Raw genomic sequence first — 19,169 nt, 5'->3', positions numbered from 1 at the left:
AGTGGAGGTTTAGGTTGGACATTAGGTGACATTCCTTCACAAGAAGGGTGATCAGACTTTGGAATGGGCTGCCCAGAGTGATGGAGTCACCGTCCCTGGACGTGGCGCTCAGTGCCCTCCTGTAGCTGACATGGTGGTGCTGGTTCAGAGGCTGAACTCGCTGATCTCAGAGGCCTTTTCCAACCTCACTCATTCTGCGTGGGCCACGCACCCCGCGGCTGTGCGGGCTGGAAATGGCGATACGGGGGCGAAGCGCGCAGGGCCCCGCGCCCTCATGGCCGGGCCCGCGTTCCCCCGGCAACCGCGCCGTGCCGAGATGGCGGCGGGGCGGGGGGGCGGAAGATGGCGGCGGCCAGGGCGGCACCGCCGGGCGGGATCTATGGAAGGCCGGGCGGGATCTATGGAAGTGACGGGCGGGCTCTATGGCGGTGACCGCCGCGGCTGCGCACACGCGGCCCCTCCTCCGTCGGGCTGCGGGCGCTGCGGGTGCGAGCGGCACCGGCACCGGCATGGGCGTGCATGTGGAGACCATCGCCCCCGGCGACGGTGAGCCGCGGCGAGCCCGCTCCCCCCCACCCCTTCTCCCTGCCCTCCCCGCGGCTCCCGGTACGGGTCCCGGTGCCGCGGGGTCATGGCGCGTGTCTCCCCGCAGGGCGGACGTTCCCCAAGCGCGGCCAGACCTGCGTGGTGCACTACACGGGTGAGTGCGGGGCGAGCCTGGGAGCGGAGGGGCGGGAGGGTCGCACCGGCCTGGGGAGCGGGGCCTGCCGGCCCCCCGCCCCCGGCTGCCTGCAGGGACCCCGGGCGCGGCGGCTCGGATGGGCCGCGGCGCTCCGTGGGGAGCAGGGGGGTCCGGGCCGCCTCGGGGGCCTTTCCCGGGGGGCGCGGATGAGCCCCCGGGGTGGGGGGATGGAGGTCCTGTCGGTGCCCCGTGGCCGTGGGGAGGCCCCGTTGTCCCCGTCTTTCCCCCAGCCTTTACAATGGAGGGGCCTTTCCCACGCGTATCCAGCCTTCTTTCTGGGGGCGCACCGGGGAACGAGCCAGAGGGGACCCGGGGCGCAGGCAGGGGCGCCCCGGGTGGAGCCCCGGGGGTCCCAGGGCAGCCGAGATCCGTGGGCTGTGGGGTGGCCGGGCCCGGAGCCCTTATGGGCTCCACGAGTCACCCCCCGGGAGCTTTGGGGTCTGCTTCTTCAGAGCGGGGTCCCTCCTGCCACAGCTCCCTGCAGGAGTGCAATCCCCCGCCCCAGTCCTGCCCCAGTCCCTTCTCCCTTGTGGGGTGACACCAGGGGTACCCGTGGGGCCATCCCAGACCCGCATCCTTGGGTTTTTTGGGGGGGACCCCGGTGCGGGTAACCAGGGCGCTGTTGGGTGGTCGGGGTAGTGCTTTGATGAAGGGCTGCCCCAAAGCCAGGGAGGGTCATGTCCTCCAACAGTCTTCCGCAAGCTGAGGCGGGGGAAAGAAACCAATCTTAGGACCCCAAAAATGCTTTGGGGATCACGCTGGGGGCTCTTGTGCCCCTGGGCTGCCTTTTGTACAGCGTTGGCTCAACGGCGTGGTGAAAATGAGTTAATGACTCATTTGTGACTGTTTTTGCTAATAACCAATTCCCCTTCCCGCCCCAGCGCTTTCCGCCTCCCCTTGCTCCCCTTGGGGGCCTGGGGTTGCCCCTCTCTGCAGAACGGGGCCCGGCCTGCTGGGAGGGCTCAGCGGGCATCCAGCCCATCTGCTGCTCCTCCGTCTCCCCCGTCCTTCCCGTTCCCTCGTCAGCAGGGAGAGGAAGCAGCTTGGTCTGCCCGGCCGCCCCGTTTCCTCCGCCGGTGGAAGAACAAAGAGAGGCTGGCAGGCAGTCAAGTGGCTCCCGGTGGGCCAGTCCTGCTGCCTGCCAGCCCTTCCGACTCCCAACCCTCCGGCTCCCTGCGCCAGCTCTCCCCCCCTGCGGCGCTGCTGGAGCTTGGCTGCTCTCGCCAGCCCTGTCCCCCACCCCGGCAGAGCTGTTTGGGGGTCACTAGCATCCTGTCCCCACGTCATGGCTCTTCAGGCAAAATGCTACGTGGTGACTTGCTCACAACGGACCCTCCCCAGCAGCAGTGATGTGTTGCGCCTGGGAGATGTTCTCTAATTTCCTTTATTTTGTTTTTTTTTTTTGTTATTATTGTCTCCATTTGTCCTTTATGCCCACCCCCGTTCCGTCTGCAGGCAGCTCCTGCCCCCCCCGCCTCGGCAGGCAGCAGGAATCAAACACCTCCAGGCCCTGATGCCATTTCCCTGCGTCGCAGCGCAGTTCCTGCAGCTGGCTCTGCCAGAGACGGGAGCGGGGCTTGGCTCATTGGAAACCTTACAAACCTTTGATTCTCGGCCCGGTTGCAGCGCTCCCGATCCCAGAGCAGCATCAGGGATGGTGGCAGAGTGCAGTGCTGGAGGTGCCGAGCTCCAGGACTCCTTCCAGAGCCTGCCTTGGCTCCGTCCCCAGCTGCCCTTTGCTCCAGTGCTGGGGAGATCCAGCCTGTGGTGTGCAGGAGGCAGCTCTCCCTCTGCTGGGTTATGGATGCACAGTGGTTTGGGTAAAAACCATTTGGGGAAAAAACCAGTGATCCAAGGGGAGGGATTGTGGGGAGCCAGCTTGGTCAGCCAGCAGCTGGTGATGCTTCTGCCTGTGCCCAGGCTCCTGCTCCATGGGGCATAGCCCTGCCAAGAGCATCCCAGAATGGACAGACAGCCCTGGTGCAGGAGGGCAGTGCAGAGGAAAGAGGTGGAGAGAAGAGCGACCTCCTTGGCGATGCCATTTGCTTATGCTGGGGTTGCAGAGATGGAAATGTATGAGGAGAGCTGGTGAAATTGAACCTATTCCCCCTCCTTACTTCCAGGTCTTGGATCTTTTTGTGGAGAGCCTTTGATGTGAAATCTGCTATGTGGGGCTCTTAAAGGGACTAAATCAAGTTCCCTGATGTGCCCAGTGTGTTCGGCACACTTTGCTTTGCTTGCAGCAACTGGCATGGAATGGAGCAGAGTATGGGAGTGAATCAGTGGGGAGATGATGTGGATTGGGGGCCAACAGAGCTAAGCCCCCCTGAGTCAGAGCAGGGAGCAGAGTGGGGCTGCTGTGCAGTTGGGGGTCCTGCAGTGCTGGGCCAGGTGGACTGGCTGTGTGGGGAGGCTGTGGGCACCCAAGAGAGGAAATGAGGGGCTGTAGTCATTCTGGGGAGTGCCAGGACAGGAACAAGTCTGACATAGAATGGCCAAACGGCTTTGCCTGAGTGGCAGAGCACACTCAGCATGTGGGGTTTCTGAGAGAGTTGGGCTTGGGGCAGAGATGGATACTGGAGGAACCTGCCTTTCTCCAGCAGGATAGCACTGAGGGGACCACTGTCTTCCCTAGCACCTGTGCAGAGTCCCTGGGGCAGTGGTGCTCCCCTGGCTGCTCTGGGTGCTGCCCTCGATGCTGTCCCGCTGCTCAGCAAACATCCTGTGGTCAGGAGGTGTTTCCTCCCAAGGCTTGCAACTGCCGGTCCATGGGTTATGGCAACTGTGGGAGCTCAGTGCCATCTCCTGCACCCCCTTCCCTGCCTGCACTGGGGTCCTCTGTCCTGCCAGGCCTCAAGGATTGTGGGCAGAGCCCTCTCCCCACCCACCGGTGGGTGATTATGGGGTGGGCTTGAGTGATGGGGAGTGCTGGTGGAGGCAGGATTGAACCTCATCCAGGCATCCCTGCCCTGAGCGGGGGTTTGGAGCATGCTGGGTATTCCAGGACTTCTGGGAGGGGTTTTCCATCCTGTCCCAGCTGGAGCAGAGGTGCCTGCCCCACTGCTCTGGTCTCTTCCTGCCTCTCCTTGGGAGGCTGGCTCTGTGCCAGAGCCCCTGGGCAATGGCCGTGCCAGGGATCAGCACCGAGGAGGGGATGGAGGGGGTGCGGGTGGGGCTCCCCCGGCAGAACCCGACCCGGCAGGTTTGTCCCAGGGCTGACTGTGCCTGCTCCAGCACCGCTCCCCGCCGCCTCTGCCCGCCCAGGGGGGCCCGGAGCCAAGTCGCACGTTGCAGCCGGCGTCTCCCAGCTCCTGCCTGCCAAGTGTGGCAGAGACCTGGCAGGGCCACGCTGCCCGGCTGGGGCTGGGGCTGTGCTCCAGAGCCCCCACTCCATCCCATGGCTGCTGCAGCCTCAGCTGTAGGGCTCTCTGTTCTTCCTCACTGTGATTTCCTGAGACCCCTTGGGGTCTGTATAGACCAGCTGGGATCTCTGGGGGCTCAAATCCTTCTGGGTGAGAGCCAGGGCTACTAGGTCTCCATAATCCACTTGTGTGAGCTCTGCCCTTCTTGCAGGACTGGGGGTGACAAGCATGGAGCCCTGTAAGGGGCTTGGATAAGCTGGGATGTGCCAGGGGCTGTCTGCTGCTCCTGGGCTCTGCTGGGGTAACTGCTTTTGCCAGAGGATGCTTTTCCTCCATAATAGCTTTAAGATCTCGTTATCTCCTTGCTCAGGGGTGGAAGGGATGAGGAAATGGTTGCTCGTACTTGTCCAGGGCTAGAGAAGTCTCCCAGGAGGCTGAGAAGTGGGCAGATGAAGTGCCTGAGATGAGGATGCAGTCTCCGAAGGATTGGAGCCTCTTTGTTTTCCCCTCTGGCATGATGGGGGAGCATGGCCAGGCTCCCACATATGACCTTCTCTATCCTGTTTTGGGAGAGCTGAGTGATCGATCCCTCAGGCTGCTGCAACCAGCATAGTCCATCAATCCCTCTCTTCTGCAGCCGGGGAGCTGCCAGCTCTGAAACACTTCCTGAGGCTGGACTGGGACCGGTGAGCTTGGCAGTGGAGTTGGGCAGTGCCATCCACTCCTGTGCAAGGTTGGCAGCATCTCCTGCACTGCTGCTGATGCCTCTGTATTCCCTGGACAGGACATCAAATGGGATGCACTTCTGCAGGCTGCAGATGCCCTGGGAGCATCCCAGTAGTCCCTGCTTGCTGTGACAAGCAGGGGGTTGTGCTGCGTGGCCCCTGGGGTTTTTCCTTGGTGGATGTGCAGGGAGAAGGGTGGCAGAGAGCTGTCCTCTCTGTCCCTCCTCAGCCACCTCTGCTGCACTGGAGGGCTTGGAGTCAGGGTCAGCTGGGGCCGCAGGCAGGCAGCGCTGCTGGTGCCAGCCAGCATGGGCTGCCCTGTCCCTGCTGCCAGGCGGGAGCGAGGAGCAGTGCCAGGCGGGCTGGAAGCAGGTTCAGCAACAAGAGGTTTATCCTGGAAGGAGGAAATGAGAGAACTCCAGATTTGCTATTCCAAAGTCCAGGGCTGCAGCGTGACCGGCTGAGCTGATGCTCGACACACTGGACACAGGATTTTTGCTGTCTGTTAAATTAAAAACTTAATTCTGCTCCCTGAGAGGAGCCCACAGGTCTTGGTGCTTGTTTCCCCTGCAAAAGTGATGTATTTTTTCCCATTCCCTTCTTTGCATTCAACATTCCCCATCCCTGTGCCATTCCTGGTCACTGTGCAGGCAGGGGCTGAGCTCCCCCATCCCATCTTTTTCACAGACACATTTTCCCTTGCACGCATTGCCCTGGCAAAAGGAAGTCAATCTGCCCAGGGCCATCCCGAGGAAGTATGGTTTTTCAAGACTGTAGAGCAGTTTCCAGTCAGGATAGCAGGATTTTCAGGCTGTTTTGGGAAGTGAAGTGTTGAAGGGAGCTTAATTGTGCTCTTATCACACAGGGTTTATTGCACAGGGCCCTGGCTGTGTTAATGTAGAGCTGGAGCTGCCTTGCAGGAGTTCACTGGTGGAGTTACTGCTCCTATAAGGCAGCGCCAGCTCCAAGATTCCCCAAGAAGGTCAGGCAGGGAGCAAGGGAGGGGAGGAAATTCCTCCTTAGCTCATGTTGGGGAGTTATATTTAGCTCTGGGGATATCAGCCTGGCTCAGCCCGTGCTGGGGAATGAGGGCTGCCCCAGGCACATGCATCCAGCACTTGGTGCTGCCTCTCCCCATCGTCATTCCCAGGTCCAGGAGGAATTTGGCTTAAATCAGCTGGGCACAGGCAGGGCTGGAGGCCAATCACAGCCTCCAGATGGGGCACTGGAGTGTCATCAGTGTTTTGGGTGCCTGAAGATAGAAGCCTGGTGAGTGAGAGCTATGTTTTCTGGTGGGATGGGAAGTACAAGGTCGGATCCTGCTGTTTGATGATAAATGGCTGTTGGTGGTGCTGCAGGATGGGCAAGATTTTCTTCCCCCATCCATCTGTCAGTTCTTGGTCCTGGCCCAGAGGAGCACTTCTTTTGGGCTGAAACAGCTAAGTGTCATCCTTCCCTGCCCCGGGATGGGTGATGCCACAGGGGTTTCCCCTCCTGTACAGGTGTTTCCCAGGGAAAAGGAGGACAAGCTGAGACACATCTTTGACTCAGAGCCACGTGCCTGTCACCTGCTCGGGCTGCCAGGTCACAGCATCTCACATTGGCACGCGTGGCTCTGTCCCTGTATCACCATCTCCCTCTGTCTCCCCAGGTATGCTGGAGGATGGGAAGAAGTTTGATTCCTCCCGCGACAGGAACAAGCCGTTCAAGTTTGTGATGGGCAAGCAGGAGGTGATCCGTGGCTGGGAGGAAGGAGTCGCTCAGGTGCCTGGAGCTCCTCTGCCTCGCGCTCCCCGTGCCGGGCTGCGCCGCGCCGGGAGCTGCAGCGTGGGCAGCAATCAGTGCGCATGCAGCTCATTCCCTCTTTTATTATTTCTTTATTTTATTCCCCTGTTCCACCCCCTCAGCGCTGGGAGGTGTGGGTGTGAATATCACCTTCTGCATTGCCACCTGCCAGCTGGCAGGAATGGAGCCGGGCCAGGCCCCAGCAACACCTACGGCACGTCGGTGACTCAGCGGTGACATTTCTGCACCGAGCGAGCTCTGGAGGAGCACGGCGGGAGCGCTCCGGCCTCCCGGGCTCCAGAGCCCACGCACAGGGAGGGCTGGTGGGCACAGCACAGCTCCAGGCTGTGATCCCACGCTGTGGGCACAGCACAGCTTCAGCTCCTGCCCGTGTGACGCTGCTCGCTCTGTGCCGTGCTGGCTGCACAAGCACAAGGGTGCTGGTGGCTGGAGGGAATGGCCTGGCATTCCTTGCCTTCCCTTGTGTGAAGGACATCTCAAGCCCTGCTCCTTTTCCAGCTCATGCTGCCTGCCTTTTCCCTCTGACATTCTTCCTGTTCCTCTCCTTTGAGTCTGTACTCTTGCCCAGTGTAGGGAAAGCAGTAGGGACAGGTGTGTTTGTCCCTCCTCTGTCACCCACCTGGCAGTTGTGCCCATCTCCTGATGTCCCTGTGTTTCTGTCCCTGCCCCAGATGAGCGTTGGTCAGCGGGCAAAGATGACCATCTCCCCAGATTATGCCTACGGCTCCACTGGCCACCCAGGGATCATCCCACCAAACGCCACTCTAATTTTTGACGTGGAGCTCATGAAATTGGAATGACCCATCCCAGCACCCTGTCCTCGGGTAAGGAGGGGCAACTTCTGTCATGAAATCCTGTGTGGATTGAGGACAGCTCAAGGCCCCTGTGTTTGATCTTGGGACAGTGTGGGGAGGTGGAATGGAGGCAAGGAGGGAGTGGGCAGTAGTGGGGAATATGAGAAGGACAGGGCAAGTCTCTGGCTGTGGGTAGAAGTTCCTCTTGGGAGTCTGGTGAGCTGGTTCTGATCACTACAGTGCTGCATGCAAAGTTCCCAGCCTGGCAGAGCAGGTTCACATTGGTTCTTTATGCCTTCGGTTCGGAGTGTTGCACCAAGGGGGCTCAGTTGCCACACCCCCTCCTGCCTCGTGCTGCCAGGGCATGGGGCTGATGGTGTGGGCAGGAGGCAGTGACTATGACCCAAGGGTTGGAGCACTTCTGCTATGGAGACAGGCTGAGAGCTGGAGTTGCTCAGCCTGGAGAAGAGAAGTCTCTGGGGAAACCTTGGAGCACCTTCCCGAGCCTAAAGAAGCTCCAAGAGAGCTGGAGAGGGACTTTGCACAAGAACCTGAAGTGACAGGGCAAGGCAGAACAGCTTCACACTGACAGAGGGCAAGGTTACATTAGATATTAGGGAGAAATTCTTCCCTGTGTGGCTGGAGGAGCCCTGGCACTGGCTGTCCAGAGAAATTACGGCTGCCCCATCCCTGAAAGTGTCCAAGGCCAGGTTGGATGGGGCTTGGAGCAACTAGTGGACAGTGTGCCTACCTCTGCCAGAAGGCTGAAACAAGATGGGTCTTTAAGGTTCCTTCCAACCCACCCATTCTGTGATCCTGCGGGGCTCTGCTCTGGGGTGTGGGGTCCCGATGGTGTGGGCAGGGTGGGGCTGTGCTCCCTCCTGTGATCAAGGCTTGATTGCTGCTCTGAGGGCCCAGTGTGGTTTGTGTGGAGGCTGCTGTGCCCTGGCACATTCCCTCCTTGTCCAGCAGGCAGCTCTGTCACACTGCCTCTCCTCTCTCCACACAGGTTTGGCACATGGAGGAATCCAGAATCTCAGCTTCAAGAAGAGTGCACATGACTTTGTACGGAGCTTTTCCTGATAGTCCACTACACTCATTGTATAACCTTACACCTTGATTGAATGCCTTTGGTCACTAAGCTTTGCGTCTGACTCTTCCTCCTTGTATCGTGTTTTTATGTCTTTTTAAACTATACACCGTAAACCTCAACTCTTTTTGGGTCAAGTTCTTAATCTTATTTTTGTTCCAGGTGTAGACTACGTTTTCCCTGTAGCACGCAGATGGGCTGACCTTAGATAGGAATCATTTGAACAAAAGGAATCTTGTTAGTTACTCGTTTTGGTGCAGATTTATGGTGTTTCCAAACCAGAAATTGCTGCTGCTGCAAAAGCCATAGCAGAGTGAGGTTGTTGAGGCTGAAGGGATGCAGAGAGCAAGGTAGCACTAGGATTGTTTATAGGAATTCTGCCTGGAGTGGGACAGCGAGGGAGCCTGGCCTTTCCCTGCTCCCTGGGGAGCATCACTGCAGGCCTTGTGGGTTTGCTCTGGGAAAGGAGGGCTGCCCTGCCCCTGCTTCACCCTGCCATCTCATGGTGGGCCTGCCTTCCCCTCCAGACCACTTTTGGATTTAGGGAGTTGGGTTTCCACCAGAGCTCCACCACACCCTGAAAATCCCGTAGCATGGAGCTTTCTTTAAAGAAAAAGGAAAATTGGACAAAGGGAAGGTGCTGTCTGCAGGGGAGGTGGTGGGGGCTCAGCTCAACAAAAACGCCTCTGTCCTCCTTCTTCCCCGTGGAAAGGAACCATCAGCCCCCCGTTGTCCCTGCTCTGAGCACACCTGCCCATTCTCTCCTGCCACCTGATGCTGGTCATCGCTGCTTGCCTGGTCTCACAGGACACATAGCTGTCCCCTGTGCCCCTCCCTCTGCCCTGCCCAGTCCCTTGGTAACAGAAATTCCCACCGGTCACTTCCTTCTCCGCCGCACAAAGGTATCCAGTTTATTATCGCAATAAAAACGCTTTATGCTGGCTTTTCTCAGCCCTGTGTCTGGAGGTTCTTCCCTCACCTGTCGCTCAGCACAGCTGGGGCTGGGCCGGGCTCAGGGGGTGCTGTGTGGGGTGCTCTGGGTGCTGCTCTGGGCTTGTGGGGTGCTGTGCCAGGCTCATGGGGTGCTTTGGGTGCTGTGCCAGGGTCGCAGGGTGCAGTGCCAGGCTCATGCAGTGCTGTGCCAGGGTTATGCTGCTGTGCCTGTAGTGTTAGGCTCAGGTCATGGAGAGCACAATAGGGTGCCTGGGGCTCCTGTGCTCTGTGGGGAGGTGATGGTGGCCTGCTGGAATTTGCATAATTAATTGCCTCACCATAACCTATTAAGCATTGCCCTCACAGCCTCATGGCCTTGTGGCTGTGACTCAGCCTGGACTGGAAGCATGAGGGATAAGATGGGTGCATGTTCCCATGGTCCTTGCAGCTCCAGGGAAGCCTTTCCTTGCACCTTTCTGGATTTACTTCAGTGCTTTTTGAAAGCTTGACATGGCACATGGGGCACAGCACATCACCTGCTTTGGGTTTTGCTGCTGGAGCTGTGGGTGTTGTGTGTGTAGGACCTGCTCAGGCACCACTGTGGGCCAGTGCCTTGTTCCTCTGCTGACAACCTTTGATCAGTGTGCCACAACTGATAACACAGCCACGATCAATACCACAGCCTGTCCCAGCTGCCAAGCAAAGTTTGTGTGTAATGGGTCCTGGAGGGAGCAGTGGCCCTGGGGCAGGAGCAGCTCAGCCATTGGGATTCATCCAGGAGCCCCGGTGCCTGCACAGGGCCCTGCAGGAATTAGCACTGCCCTTAACTGTGGCTCAGTTCAGCAGAACAGGAGCCAGTGGGGCACCAGCACCCTGCTCTGTCCTTTGCTGTGGCCATTTCTGGCTGGAAGCACGACGCCAGTTTGTTTCTCTTCCTGCAAAGCTTTTTGCTTTAATTATTAACCAGTGCCAGGCAGTGCCATGACTTCTGGCTGGGGCAAAGCCAGGGCAGAGAGGAGGCTGAGGGAAGCCCCCTGCCCTTGGGCCCTCAGCCTCTGCACAGCTCCTGAAGCACCCGTGAGTGCAGGTGGGGTGTGAGTCCCTACAGCTGTGGTTTTGTGGGGATGAGGGTTTAGGAAATGAACAGACTCCAGGAAACAATCCTCTCTGTCCGTGTAGGACTCTCCCTGCCGCTGGCACTCAGGCTGTTCTTGTCCTGGGCTGGTCAAGGCAGCTGGGCACCATCCAGCTAAAAATAACAGCAGTAAATAAAACACTTCCTCCTGGCCTGGCACGCTGGAGCAGAGGCACAGGGAGCTGGGACGTGCCTGGCTGCGGCTCCACCGCGGGACTGGCCCCGTGCCAGGCAGCTCTGGGCTGGTGCCACCTGGTCCAGGCCTGCCCGAGCACCCTCAGCACCCCCTGCCCAGCCCCTGGGGACACAGTGGCCCATGGCACCCTCAATGCCAACAGCAGAATGTCACCTCTGGCTGCTGGAGGGGTGGATCCCCAGGTGACATGGTGATGGCCCATGGCAGCAGGATGCCACGGCCACCCCAGCTGAGCTGTGTGCTGGCTCAGTTTCTCCACCTGCAGCATGGGACTCCCACAGTTGGCACGTGTCCCAGGTGACGTGGGGAAGGGTGTGGGACACGGGATCCCGGTCACGGCCGCGTCAGCCCCACGCGCCAGGGCAGAGAGGTGTCAGCAGGAGCCACCACCCACGCAGGGGATCACAGAGGGGACCCCCTGCACCCCCAGCAGGGCCTGGGGAGCCCAGGAAGGATAATGGGGGGGGGGCCCAGTTGGGGGGCCAAGCCACGTGCTGGGGGTGGCAGGAGAGGGGATGCAGTGGGGCGGGGGGACACCATGGGGGGGTACAGTCCCATTCCTGCTCCCCCAGGATGCCTGAACCTACAGAAAGCCATCCCTGTCCCTAATCCAATCCCTGTCCCTAATCTAATCCCTGTCCCACCCCTGCAGTACCAGGGCTCTGTGCATTGTTGCCTTCATCTTCCTCTTCCTCACCTGTGCCCTACCTAGCGGGGGTGCAATCAGCTGGGACTGTCTGGCCCCTCCCTGGGCTGGGCCTGGCTATAAAACCCAGGGGCCAGGCAGAGGGTGTCACAAGGATCTGGGAGCTGTTGGCAGGTGAGTCCAGGGGTGCCAGGGTTGGACTTGGGGGGTTTTGTCTGTTGGATGCTGCTGCTATCCCTGGGCTGCAGGTGGGATCCTACCTGGTTCCCACAGGGCTCAGAACTGGGTCTGGATTTGGGCCTACACAATGAGTTTTGGATTATGTTTTTTGGGGCACAAGATGCCATAGAGTAGGTTTGGGGGGCACAGCCTTGGGCACAGCACGAGGTGCAGAGGGGGCTGCTGGTGTGTAAGAGGGCTGTTCCCATGGGACATCTCACTGCTGTGTCCGGGTAATGCTGGAATGGCCCCAGCTGGACATGGGGAGCAGAGGGGTCTGATGAGGGGCAAAGGGGCCATTCCCATGGGAAATCCCCCTCCCCTCTCTGGGTAGTGTTGGGATGGCTCTGTGGGGCAAGTGGACATGGGGAGCAGGACCTGCCATCCGTGTCCCAGCCACCAGGAAGTGGTGGTGACCCTGGTGACATAGCCTTGAGTCACACTGGAGACTGCAGGTGACAGCCCATCTCCGGTACACGGGCTGGGAGGACTGCTTGGAGAGAGGCAGCCCAGTCCTTGAACCACCCCATCCCTGTCCCCAGACAGCAGCAGCAGCAGCAATGGCAACACTCTACCCCTCCCTGGAGGACATGAAGGGCCACCAGGTCCTGCAGGTCAGTGCCAGCTCAGCAGTGTTACAGGGGTGAGCAGACCCCCATGGGTCCCTGTGGGGTCGCACCTCAGAGGTCCCCAGGCTGGGGGGCACAGCACTGAGCACGCTGTCTCTTGGCAGGCACAGGCAGCAGCTGGGGTGAGGACCCCCGCCACCACAGTGGCCACAGAGAAGCCAAAGCTCACCTCTGCCCCCACAGTGGCCACAGAGAAGCCAAAGCTCACCTTGGGCACTGGTAAAGTGGGACATGATCAGCTCACCCTGTGCAGGGCCTCTCTGGGTGGGCAATGATGCTCAGTGTGGGGGGGCTCAGCTGACACCCCCCCACAACTCAGTGCATGGGTTGGGGATGAGATTTTGGAGTCTCTTTTTGCTGGCCCATGGTTCAAGGGGGCTCCTGGGATGGAGGGGGCATGGCTGTGGGTTGGGGACCCCAGGAGTTGAGACCACCCTCGGTATGTCCCTCAGAGCCTCCTGTGCTGTACCCCAACCTGGCCGAGCTGGAGAACTACATGGGGCTGGCGCTCTCCAGCGAGGAGATCCAGAAGAACCTGGGCACAGAAGACAGCACCGTAGGTGTCTGGGCTGGCAGCTCGCTGCCCCTTGTGACTCTCTGCGCCTGAACGGGGCTCCCTCTGGTTCCTCACCCTGCCCGAGAAAGGGATGCAGCACTCCCAAGGGCTGAGGTGTCCCCCTGTCCCCACTGACCCCCAGCTCCCCGCAGGCGCTGACCCCCGCCGGGCCCTCCCCAGGCCAGCTGGTGGCTCCCCTGAGCGGGAACAGCGCGGGGCTGCGGCGGGCAGAGATCAAACCGGGCGTGCGGGAGATCCACCTGTGCAAGGACGAGCGCGGCAAGACGGGGCTGCAGCTCAAGAACGTCGACCAGGTGAGGGGCTGGGCTGGCATGGGGCTGGGCATGGCACGGGACTGTGTCATGGCATGATGTGACATGGCATAAGCATGACAGCAGAGCACAGCGTGATGTGGCAGTGAATCACAACACAGCAGTGTGTGGCATTAAATGTCACAGCATGCCACAGCACAGATGGCACGGCATAGCATGGCATGGTGCACGGCATGCCCCTGTGCCACCACTCCACTGTGTCCCCAGGGCATCTTCGTGCAGCTGGTGAAGGCCAACTCGCCAGCAGCGCTGGTGGGGCTGCGCTTTGGGGACCAGGTGCTGCAGATCGACGGCAAGAACTGCGCGGGCTGGAGCAGTGACAAGGCACAGCGTGCCCTGAAGAAGGCCAACCCTGAAAAAATCGTCATGGTGGTGAGGGACAGGTGAGTGCCTGGTGGCACCAGTGGTGGTGGCATCATCATGGTGGTGAGGGACAGGTGAGTGCATGGTGGCACCGGTGGTGGTGGCATCATCATGGTGGTGAGGGGCAGGTGAGTGCCTGGTGGCACCGGTGGTGGTGGCAGTGCCGGTGACAGCATTGATGGTGCTCCCCCCGCAGGCCTTTCCAGCGCACTGTGACCGTGCACAAGGACAGCACCGGCCACGTTGGCATCGTGGTGAAGAAGGGGAAGATTGTATCGCTGGCCAAGGACAGCTCGGCCGCCCGCAACGGGCTCCTCACCCACCACTGCATCTGCGAGGTGAACGGCCAGAACGTCATTGGCATGAAGGTAGGGCTGTGCCCTGGGGCTGCAGGATGTGGCCAGAGAATCCAGGAGGGAGGGGGATACTGAGCAAAGCTGGGCACCCCATGGACCCCCCCTCTCTCTCTCTGCAGGATAAGCAGCTCATGGAGGTGCTGGCAGGGGCTGGGAACGTGGTGACACTGACCATCATCCCCACCGTGATCTACGAGCACATGGTCAAACGGTGAGAATGTGGGGCTGCAGGGACCCCCACACCCCACAGGGACCCCCGGGCTCCCCCCACTGACCTCCCTTCCCTCTGCTCAGGCTCTCATCAGGGCTAGTGAAGTCGTCCATGGACCACTCCATCCCTGACCTGTGACACCATCACTGCTGTTCCGGGAGCTGATGCTGGAAGCCCTGCTGAGAGGACCCCACAGCACCTCCAAAGGAGCTATTCTAGCACAAAACCCCTTATCCCGTCAGAGTCTGGTGGCTGCTGGGTGGTTCCTCCTCTCCTCAGCAAGGATGGGGCAGATGTCCTGTACCAGGGTCCCACTGTCCCCGTGTCCCTGCTTGGGCCACCCCCTCAGGGCAGATGCCAAGGGCTGGCTCCAGCCGAAGCAGACACAGACCCAGCGACATTTATTACATCCACCACAGACAGCGAGTACAGGACAGGGGAAACAAGAAGAGGGGGGTTACAGCTTTTTCAGTTCTGTATTTAAAAAATATATTATATAGATTTGTCTTTCAAATATAGTCGTTACATTTATTTCTTGGCAAAGCTTTGGATAGCCTAACAGACGTGTACACAGATCCACAAATACATTGCACGAGAGGCGAATATCCCAGCTCCACTTACATCTGCCCTGGACACTGCTGCTCCCCAAATCCTTCCCCCAGCACCTGGTGCTGTGCTGGTGGCAGAGCTGCTGTCCCCACTGCCCCCCAGCACGGGCAGAGCTGGCAGAAGGGGGATGCAGGGAAGTGTGGGGCACACAGGATGTGGCACGTGCCCCTCTGGGGACCGCTGGACACCGGCGTGTGGAGCGTCACCGGCTGCCAGGGCACGGGTGGGGGAGTGGGCCTGGGTTGGGGTTGGGGGAAACACTGTTAGTTCAAGTCACGAAGAAACCACAGACATTCGTGGGGTGGGAGTGCGGCACGCCCGGGGGAGCCCCAAGTCCCGCGCCCCAGCAGCCCCGCTGAGCAATCCTTGCTGTCTTTGTGTTTCAACAACAACAAAAAAAAAAGGCATTTTTTTCCGGAGGCCGCCAGCAAAGCGGGGTTTGGGCGGGCCGGGGCAGCAAAGGGCTTGGCTCTGCCTGCACGGCACTGCCCGCACCCCAGCAAAGGCATCCGAGCTCCAGCAGGTGGTGGGATCACCGGCATCACGGCGGACAGAACTACAGCAGCCTCCGGTCCCGCGGCCCGGCAGCCAGAGTCCCAACGGCCGGGCTTCAGTCTGTACCCAAAAAAAAGTGAATATAGTGCAAAGCAAAGGGAGGGAGAGCCCATGGCTTCCTCGGGGGGCTCCGTGCGTGATCTGCAGCCCAGCTCCATCCCAGCGTGGGGAGGCATCCGGAGCTGATCCCTGTGTGCGGACAGGAACCCCCCATCCCCCCGCCCACAGACAGACACCGCACCTGGAGCAAGGAGCCGCTGCATCCCCAGCGCTCCACGCTGCCAGCGGCTCCTCGCCACCACCCGCCCGTGGCACGGCTGGCCCCGGGGACAACCTGGCGACAAACAAAAAGCAAGTGCGATGGAAGGGGGGCAGGTGCAGCCCCACAGCCCCCCGCAGCCAGAGGCACTGGCAGGGGTGTCCATCGGCGGGGGGTGACACTGGGTGCCAACTTCCAACAGTTCTTTCCCTCCTCCAGGAGCTGGGGGGAGGCAGCAGCACACCTCGATGCACCCACAGACCCCTCGGCCCCTTCCCACCCGCCAGGGCCACGCCGGGGCTTTACAATCAGCAGTCGGGTCCGTGGGGGCGGGTGGAGGGCGCCGGAGGGGTCAGGGCTGGGCAGCGCCTCCAGGGCCGGGGCTGGCGACGGGGCGACAGCCCATCCTGCGGATGGAGTGCAGGGCGACGGTGCAGCAGCCCCGCAGCAGCGAGCTGATGTTGTAGATGGGCTGGCCCTGCCGCCGCTGCGAGCGGCACAACCAGGCCACCGTGGGCACCGCCGGCACCACCACCGCCAGCAGATCCACGATGAAGTGGCGGCTCCAGTAGCTCTTGGAAGGGTTGGTCTCGCAGCCGGTCACCTCCATCAGCTCCTCCTCCGCCACGCAGGCGATGGCCACCGAGGGGCTGGCGCTGGGGGGCTGCCGCACCGCCGGGTTGCAGGGGACGCCCCCCTCGGCACTGGCAGCCGCCGCCGCGGCGTCGGGCTCGGCCACCATCAGGTCCGTGGTCCCGCTGGGGTTGGCGAGCTCGGGGACGGGCACCGTGTCTTCCATTTCAGAGACCCAGGCGGAGGTGGGGCTGCCCAAGCTGCAAGCCTGGGACTTCATCACCTTCTCTAGGATGGTGTCCAGGTCGGGCTGGCAGGGCACGAAGTCCGTCTGGATGGCCCGCTCCTGCATGCAGCTGGCCTGCACCCCTGCCTCCACGCTGTTCCGCAGTCCCAGCACCTTCTCGTAGGTGTTGCTGGGGGGCAGGCGGGTGCCGGGCTCACCCCCCACCTCCAGCGGGTCCGTGTGGCCCGGAGCCTCCTCCATGCCCACGAAGCCGCTGTCGGCACCCTCGTCCAGCGAGATGGTCTGCGAGCCGCCCACGTTGCGGTCCCCGGCTCCCTGGTCGCTCAGCTTGGTGTAGGTGGAGCTGCGGGTGAGGGATCGCGCCGGGGACCCCCCGGCCGACTCGCCGGCGCCCTCCTCCTTCAGCGCCCCGTTCTGTGCCACCTCCATGCTGTGCAGCAGCGTCTCCAGCTTCTTGTTCTGGATGTTAATGTCCACAAAATACTTCTGGAGGCCTTTGTCCTTCTCCAGTAGGTTGTTCTTCACCGTGTCGATGACCTGCTTCAGCTGCTTGATCTCCTTGCGAGCCTCTTTGAGCGCCAGCTGGGCCTCCACGCGGTGGCACTCCTCCTCGATCCAGTCCTCCTGCATCCGCGACAGCTGCGTCTTCAGGTCCTCGATCTCAGCATCCCTGCGGAGACGGGAGGGCAGCACCGCGGCGCTGAGGGGGCTGCAGGGACAGCCCTGTCCTCTGTGCCCAGCGCTGGGCTGCAACCAGGTCACCCAGCGACACTCCCAACTGGGAACAAGGGATGGATCCAGTGGTTTAGGGACCCTCAGGAGTGATGCTCAGGGAGCCTCAGAGTGATGCTCAGGGAGCCTCAGGAGCCATATTCAGGGATCCCCAGGAGTGATGCTTAGGGACCCTCAGGAGTGATACTCAGGGACTCCAAGGATGGATGCTTAGGGACCCTCAGGCGTGATACTCGGGGCCTCTCAGGATTTCTGCTCAGGAACCCTCAGGACTGATGCTCAGGGCCCCCTGGCAGCACTGTCTGGAGCAGTGGGAGCTCAGGGATCCCTGCAAGGGATGCTCAGCCTTCTCCCTGAGAGGCTGCAGTGCCCAGGTCCCCTGAGGGCTGCGTGGGGGTGGGCAGGTGCCCTGGGCAGGCGCGTGGCAGCTGGCACGGCGGCGGGGCCGTGCCTAAGCCTGAGAGGAGCAGATGGGGATTAGCCACCCTCTGACGCTGAAATTCAGCAAAAGCATGGCAGGGACTTAAACAGGGTGAGGGGAGAAGGCAGCCACTGCAGGTGGGATGTGGGGCTCCCCAGTCCCCAAATTGCAGCTCCCAGGTGGGACAGGCAGCAGTGCCAGATCCCACGTGCCAGCAGTGCTGTGGTACAGCTGTGCCCTCTGTCCCTGGGCATGAGCACGAGGACAAACTGCCATGCTGGGAACTGAGAACCCAGAAGGACCAGTCCCAGACAGGAGCTGCCACAGTGTGTGGCAATGGCTGGTGCTGGCACCCTTCCCATGAGCTCACCTGTCCTGCAGCCGCTCCTGTGTGTCCTTCAGGCGAGCCTTGAGGTGCCGGATGCAGACCTCCTTCTGCTGCAGGGGCGTCAGGTACTGCTCCGGCGTCGGGGGCTTTATCCCATGGTTGTCACTGCACAGGTTGTACTTGGACGAGCGCCTGCAGAGACACAGATGTCACCCACTGCCACTGCCAGGGCCAGCACAGGCTTGACCCAGGGGTTCTAAGGCCTGCTCTTGGGGTGCAGCCCCGTAATACACCCCAAAGGAGCTCTGAGAGCGGGAGGGGCAGGGTGGGTGCATGAGGGTGCTGTGCCCTGGTGAGAGGGGCAGGGTGGGTGTCCTGTGTGCTGTGCCCTGGCAGGACAGACAGGGTGGGTGTCCTGTGTGCTGTGCCCTGGCAGGAGGGTGGGTGCAGCTCCTGGACACACCAGTGCTGCTGTCAGGTGCTGAGTGCTCTGTGGTGCTGGGGACTTTGCTGGGCCATGAGCAGAACCAGGGCCACCAAGGTCTCTGTGTGCCCAGAGAGACCTTCCTGGAAACAACTGAAGTGGATGGAGACCCCAGGGTGGGATGGGCCCCACCAGAGATGGAGGCACAAGATGGGGAATGGAAGGGTTTGGGATGGAGCAGGTCTGGAGACAGTGGCTGTCCTGCTCATGGGGAGCCAGCCAGGGAATCCAGCATCTGCTCTGGGCTGGGCCAGCAGCACGTCTGGACCTTCCTTGTGCCACCACTGGCACTGGGGCAGATGAAGTGACATCTCTGGCCCAAAGCCTGTGACAGTGCAGAGAGCAGGGGCTGGCCAGGGCTCCATGACCAAGCTGGGAGGCACGTGGAGAGGTGGGAGCTGCACGAGTGGCATGGCAGTGAGGGGACCAAACTCCCTATGAACAGAAAAGAGGCGTCCCAAAGCCCCCCTGCATGGTGTCCATCAGCCCAGCAGCCTTTAGCCATGTCCAGAAGCATTGTGTGAGAAGCGTCCATGCCTTGGAATGCCCCATGGCAGCGGGAGAGCCACTGCCCCTGGCTCAGCACACATGGGACCTGCTCACCATTCACCGTCGGGCCCCTCAGATCCTCCCAGGATGATTCCACCTCTGGGAGCTGGCAGGGGACAGGCAGGTGATGTGCAGGGCACCACAGGCTGCTGTGCCTGTAGGGCTGGGGCTGGTGCCCACCCCACAGCTCGGTGCTGGCTCAACACAGCCGGAGCTCCAGGAGGTCACCAGCTCTTGCCAAACCTTTGCCGGGCAACACAAGGGGATGGAAGCGAAGCTCTTGCCCTCGTGCCTTTGGCCTGGAAGGATCCGGGTGC

The 19,169-nt window shown here is 61.0% G+C and overlaps 3 protein-coding genes across 3 annotated transcripts; 2 read left to right on the top strand and 1 right to left on the bottom strand.

Annotated features, from left to right (window-relative positions):
• The first annotated feature begins 416 nt into the window (after window positions 1–416).
• On the top strand, window positions 417–9,470 carry LOC115916646 (peptidyl-prolyl cis-trans isomerase FKBP1A). The gene is made up of 5 exons (XM_030970359.1): window positions 417–546; window positions 653–700; window positions 6,481–6,593; window positions 7,307–7,459; window positions 8,439–9,470. The coding sequence occupies exons 1-4, from the start codon at window positions 423–425 to the stop codon at window positions 7,433–7,435; spliced, it is 414 nt and encodes a 137-aa protein (XP_030826219.1). The 5' UTR covers window positions 417–422; the 3' UTR covers window positions 7,436–7,459; window positions 8,439–9,470.
• A 2,738-nt stretch (window positions 9,471–12,208) lies between these two features.
• SDCBP2 (syndecan binding protein 2) lies at window positions 12,209–14,233 on the top strand. Its single transcript, XM_030970358.1, has 8 exons — window positions 12,209–12,262; window positions 12,382–12,459; window positions 12,732–12,833; window positions 12,986–13,147; window positions 13,373–13,548; window positions 13,725–13,896; window positions 14,004–14,095; window positions 14,179–14,233. Exons 1-8 carry the CDS (start codon window positions 12,209–12,211, stop codon window positions 14,231–14,233), a joined length of 891 nt encoding a protein of 296 aa, XP_030826218.1.
• A 319-nt stretch (window positions 14,234–14,552) lies between these two features.
• LOC115916647 (syntaphilin-like) lies at window positions 14,553–18,028 on the bottom strand (the record flags this gene model as incomplete). The annotated part of the gene is made up of 2 exons (XM_030970360.1): window positions 14,553–17,008; window positions 17,862–18,028. Coding segments are annotated over 2 exons (1,305 nt in total), but the record flags the coding sequence as incomplete, so codon positions are not given.
• Between the last annotated feature and the right edge of the window lie 1,141 nt (window positions 18,029–19,169).

Source organism: Camarhynchus parvulus, unplaced genomic scaffold (genome assembly GCF_901933205.1).
Source record: "Camarhynchus parvulus unplaced genomic scaffold, STF_HiC, whole genome shotgun sequence".
NCBI classification, from domain to species: domain Eukaryota; kingdom Metazoa; phylum Chordata; class Aves; order Passeriformes; family Thraupidae; genus Camarhynchus; species Camarhynchus parvulus.
Note: the sequence above shows the minus strand (reverse complement) of the source record. Positions and strands in the feature narration are given on the sequence as shown.

Bases quoted from the DNA above. Each gene is read 5' to 3' on its own strand.
- LOC115916646 (XM_030970359.1), top strand. From the start codon at position 423: ATGGCGGTGACCGCCGCGGCTGCGCACACGCGGCCCCTCCTCCGTCGG. The intron at 547-652 runs GTGAGCCGCGGC...GTCTCCCCGCAG, and splicing joins GACCATCGCCCCCGGCGACG to GGCGGACGTTCCCCAAGCGC. The intron at 6,594-7,306 runs GTGCCTGGAGCT...TCCCTGCCCCAG, and splicing joins GGGAGGAAGGAGTCGCTCAG to ATGAGCGTTGGTCAGCGGGC.
- SDCBP2 (XM_030970358.1), top strand. From the start codon at position 12,209: ATGGCAACACTCTACCCCTCCCTGGAGGACATGAAGGGCCACCAGGTC. The intron at 12,263-12,381 runs GTCAGTGCCAGC...GTCTCTTGGCAG, and splicing joins AGGGCCACCAGGTCCTGCAG to GCACAGGCAGCAGCTGGGGT. The intron at 14,096-14,178 runs GTGAGAATGTGG...CCCTCTGCTCAG, and splicing joins TACGAGCACATGGTCAAACG to GCTCTCATCAGGGCTAGTGA.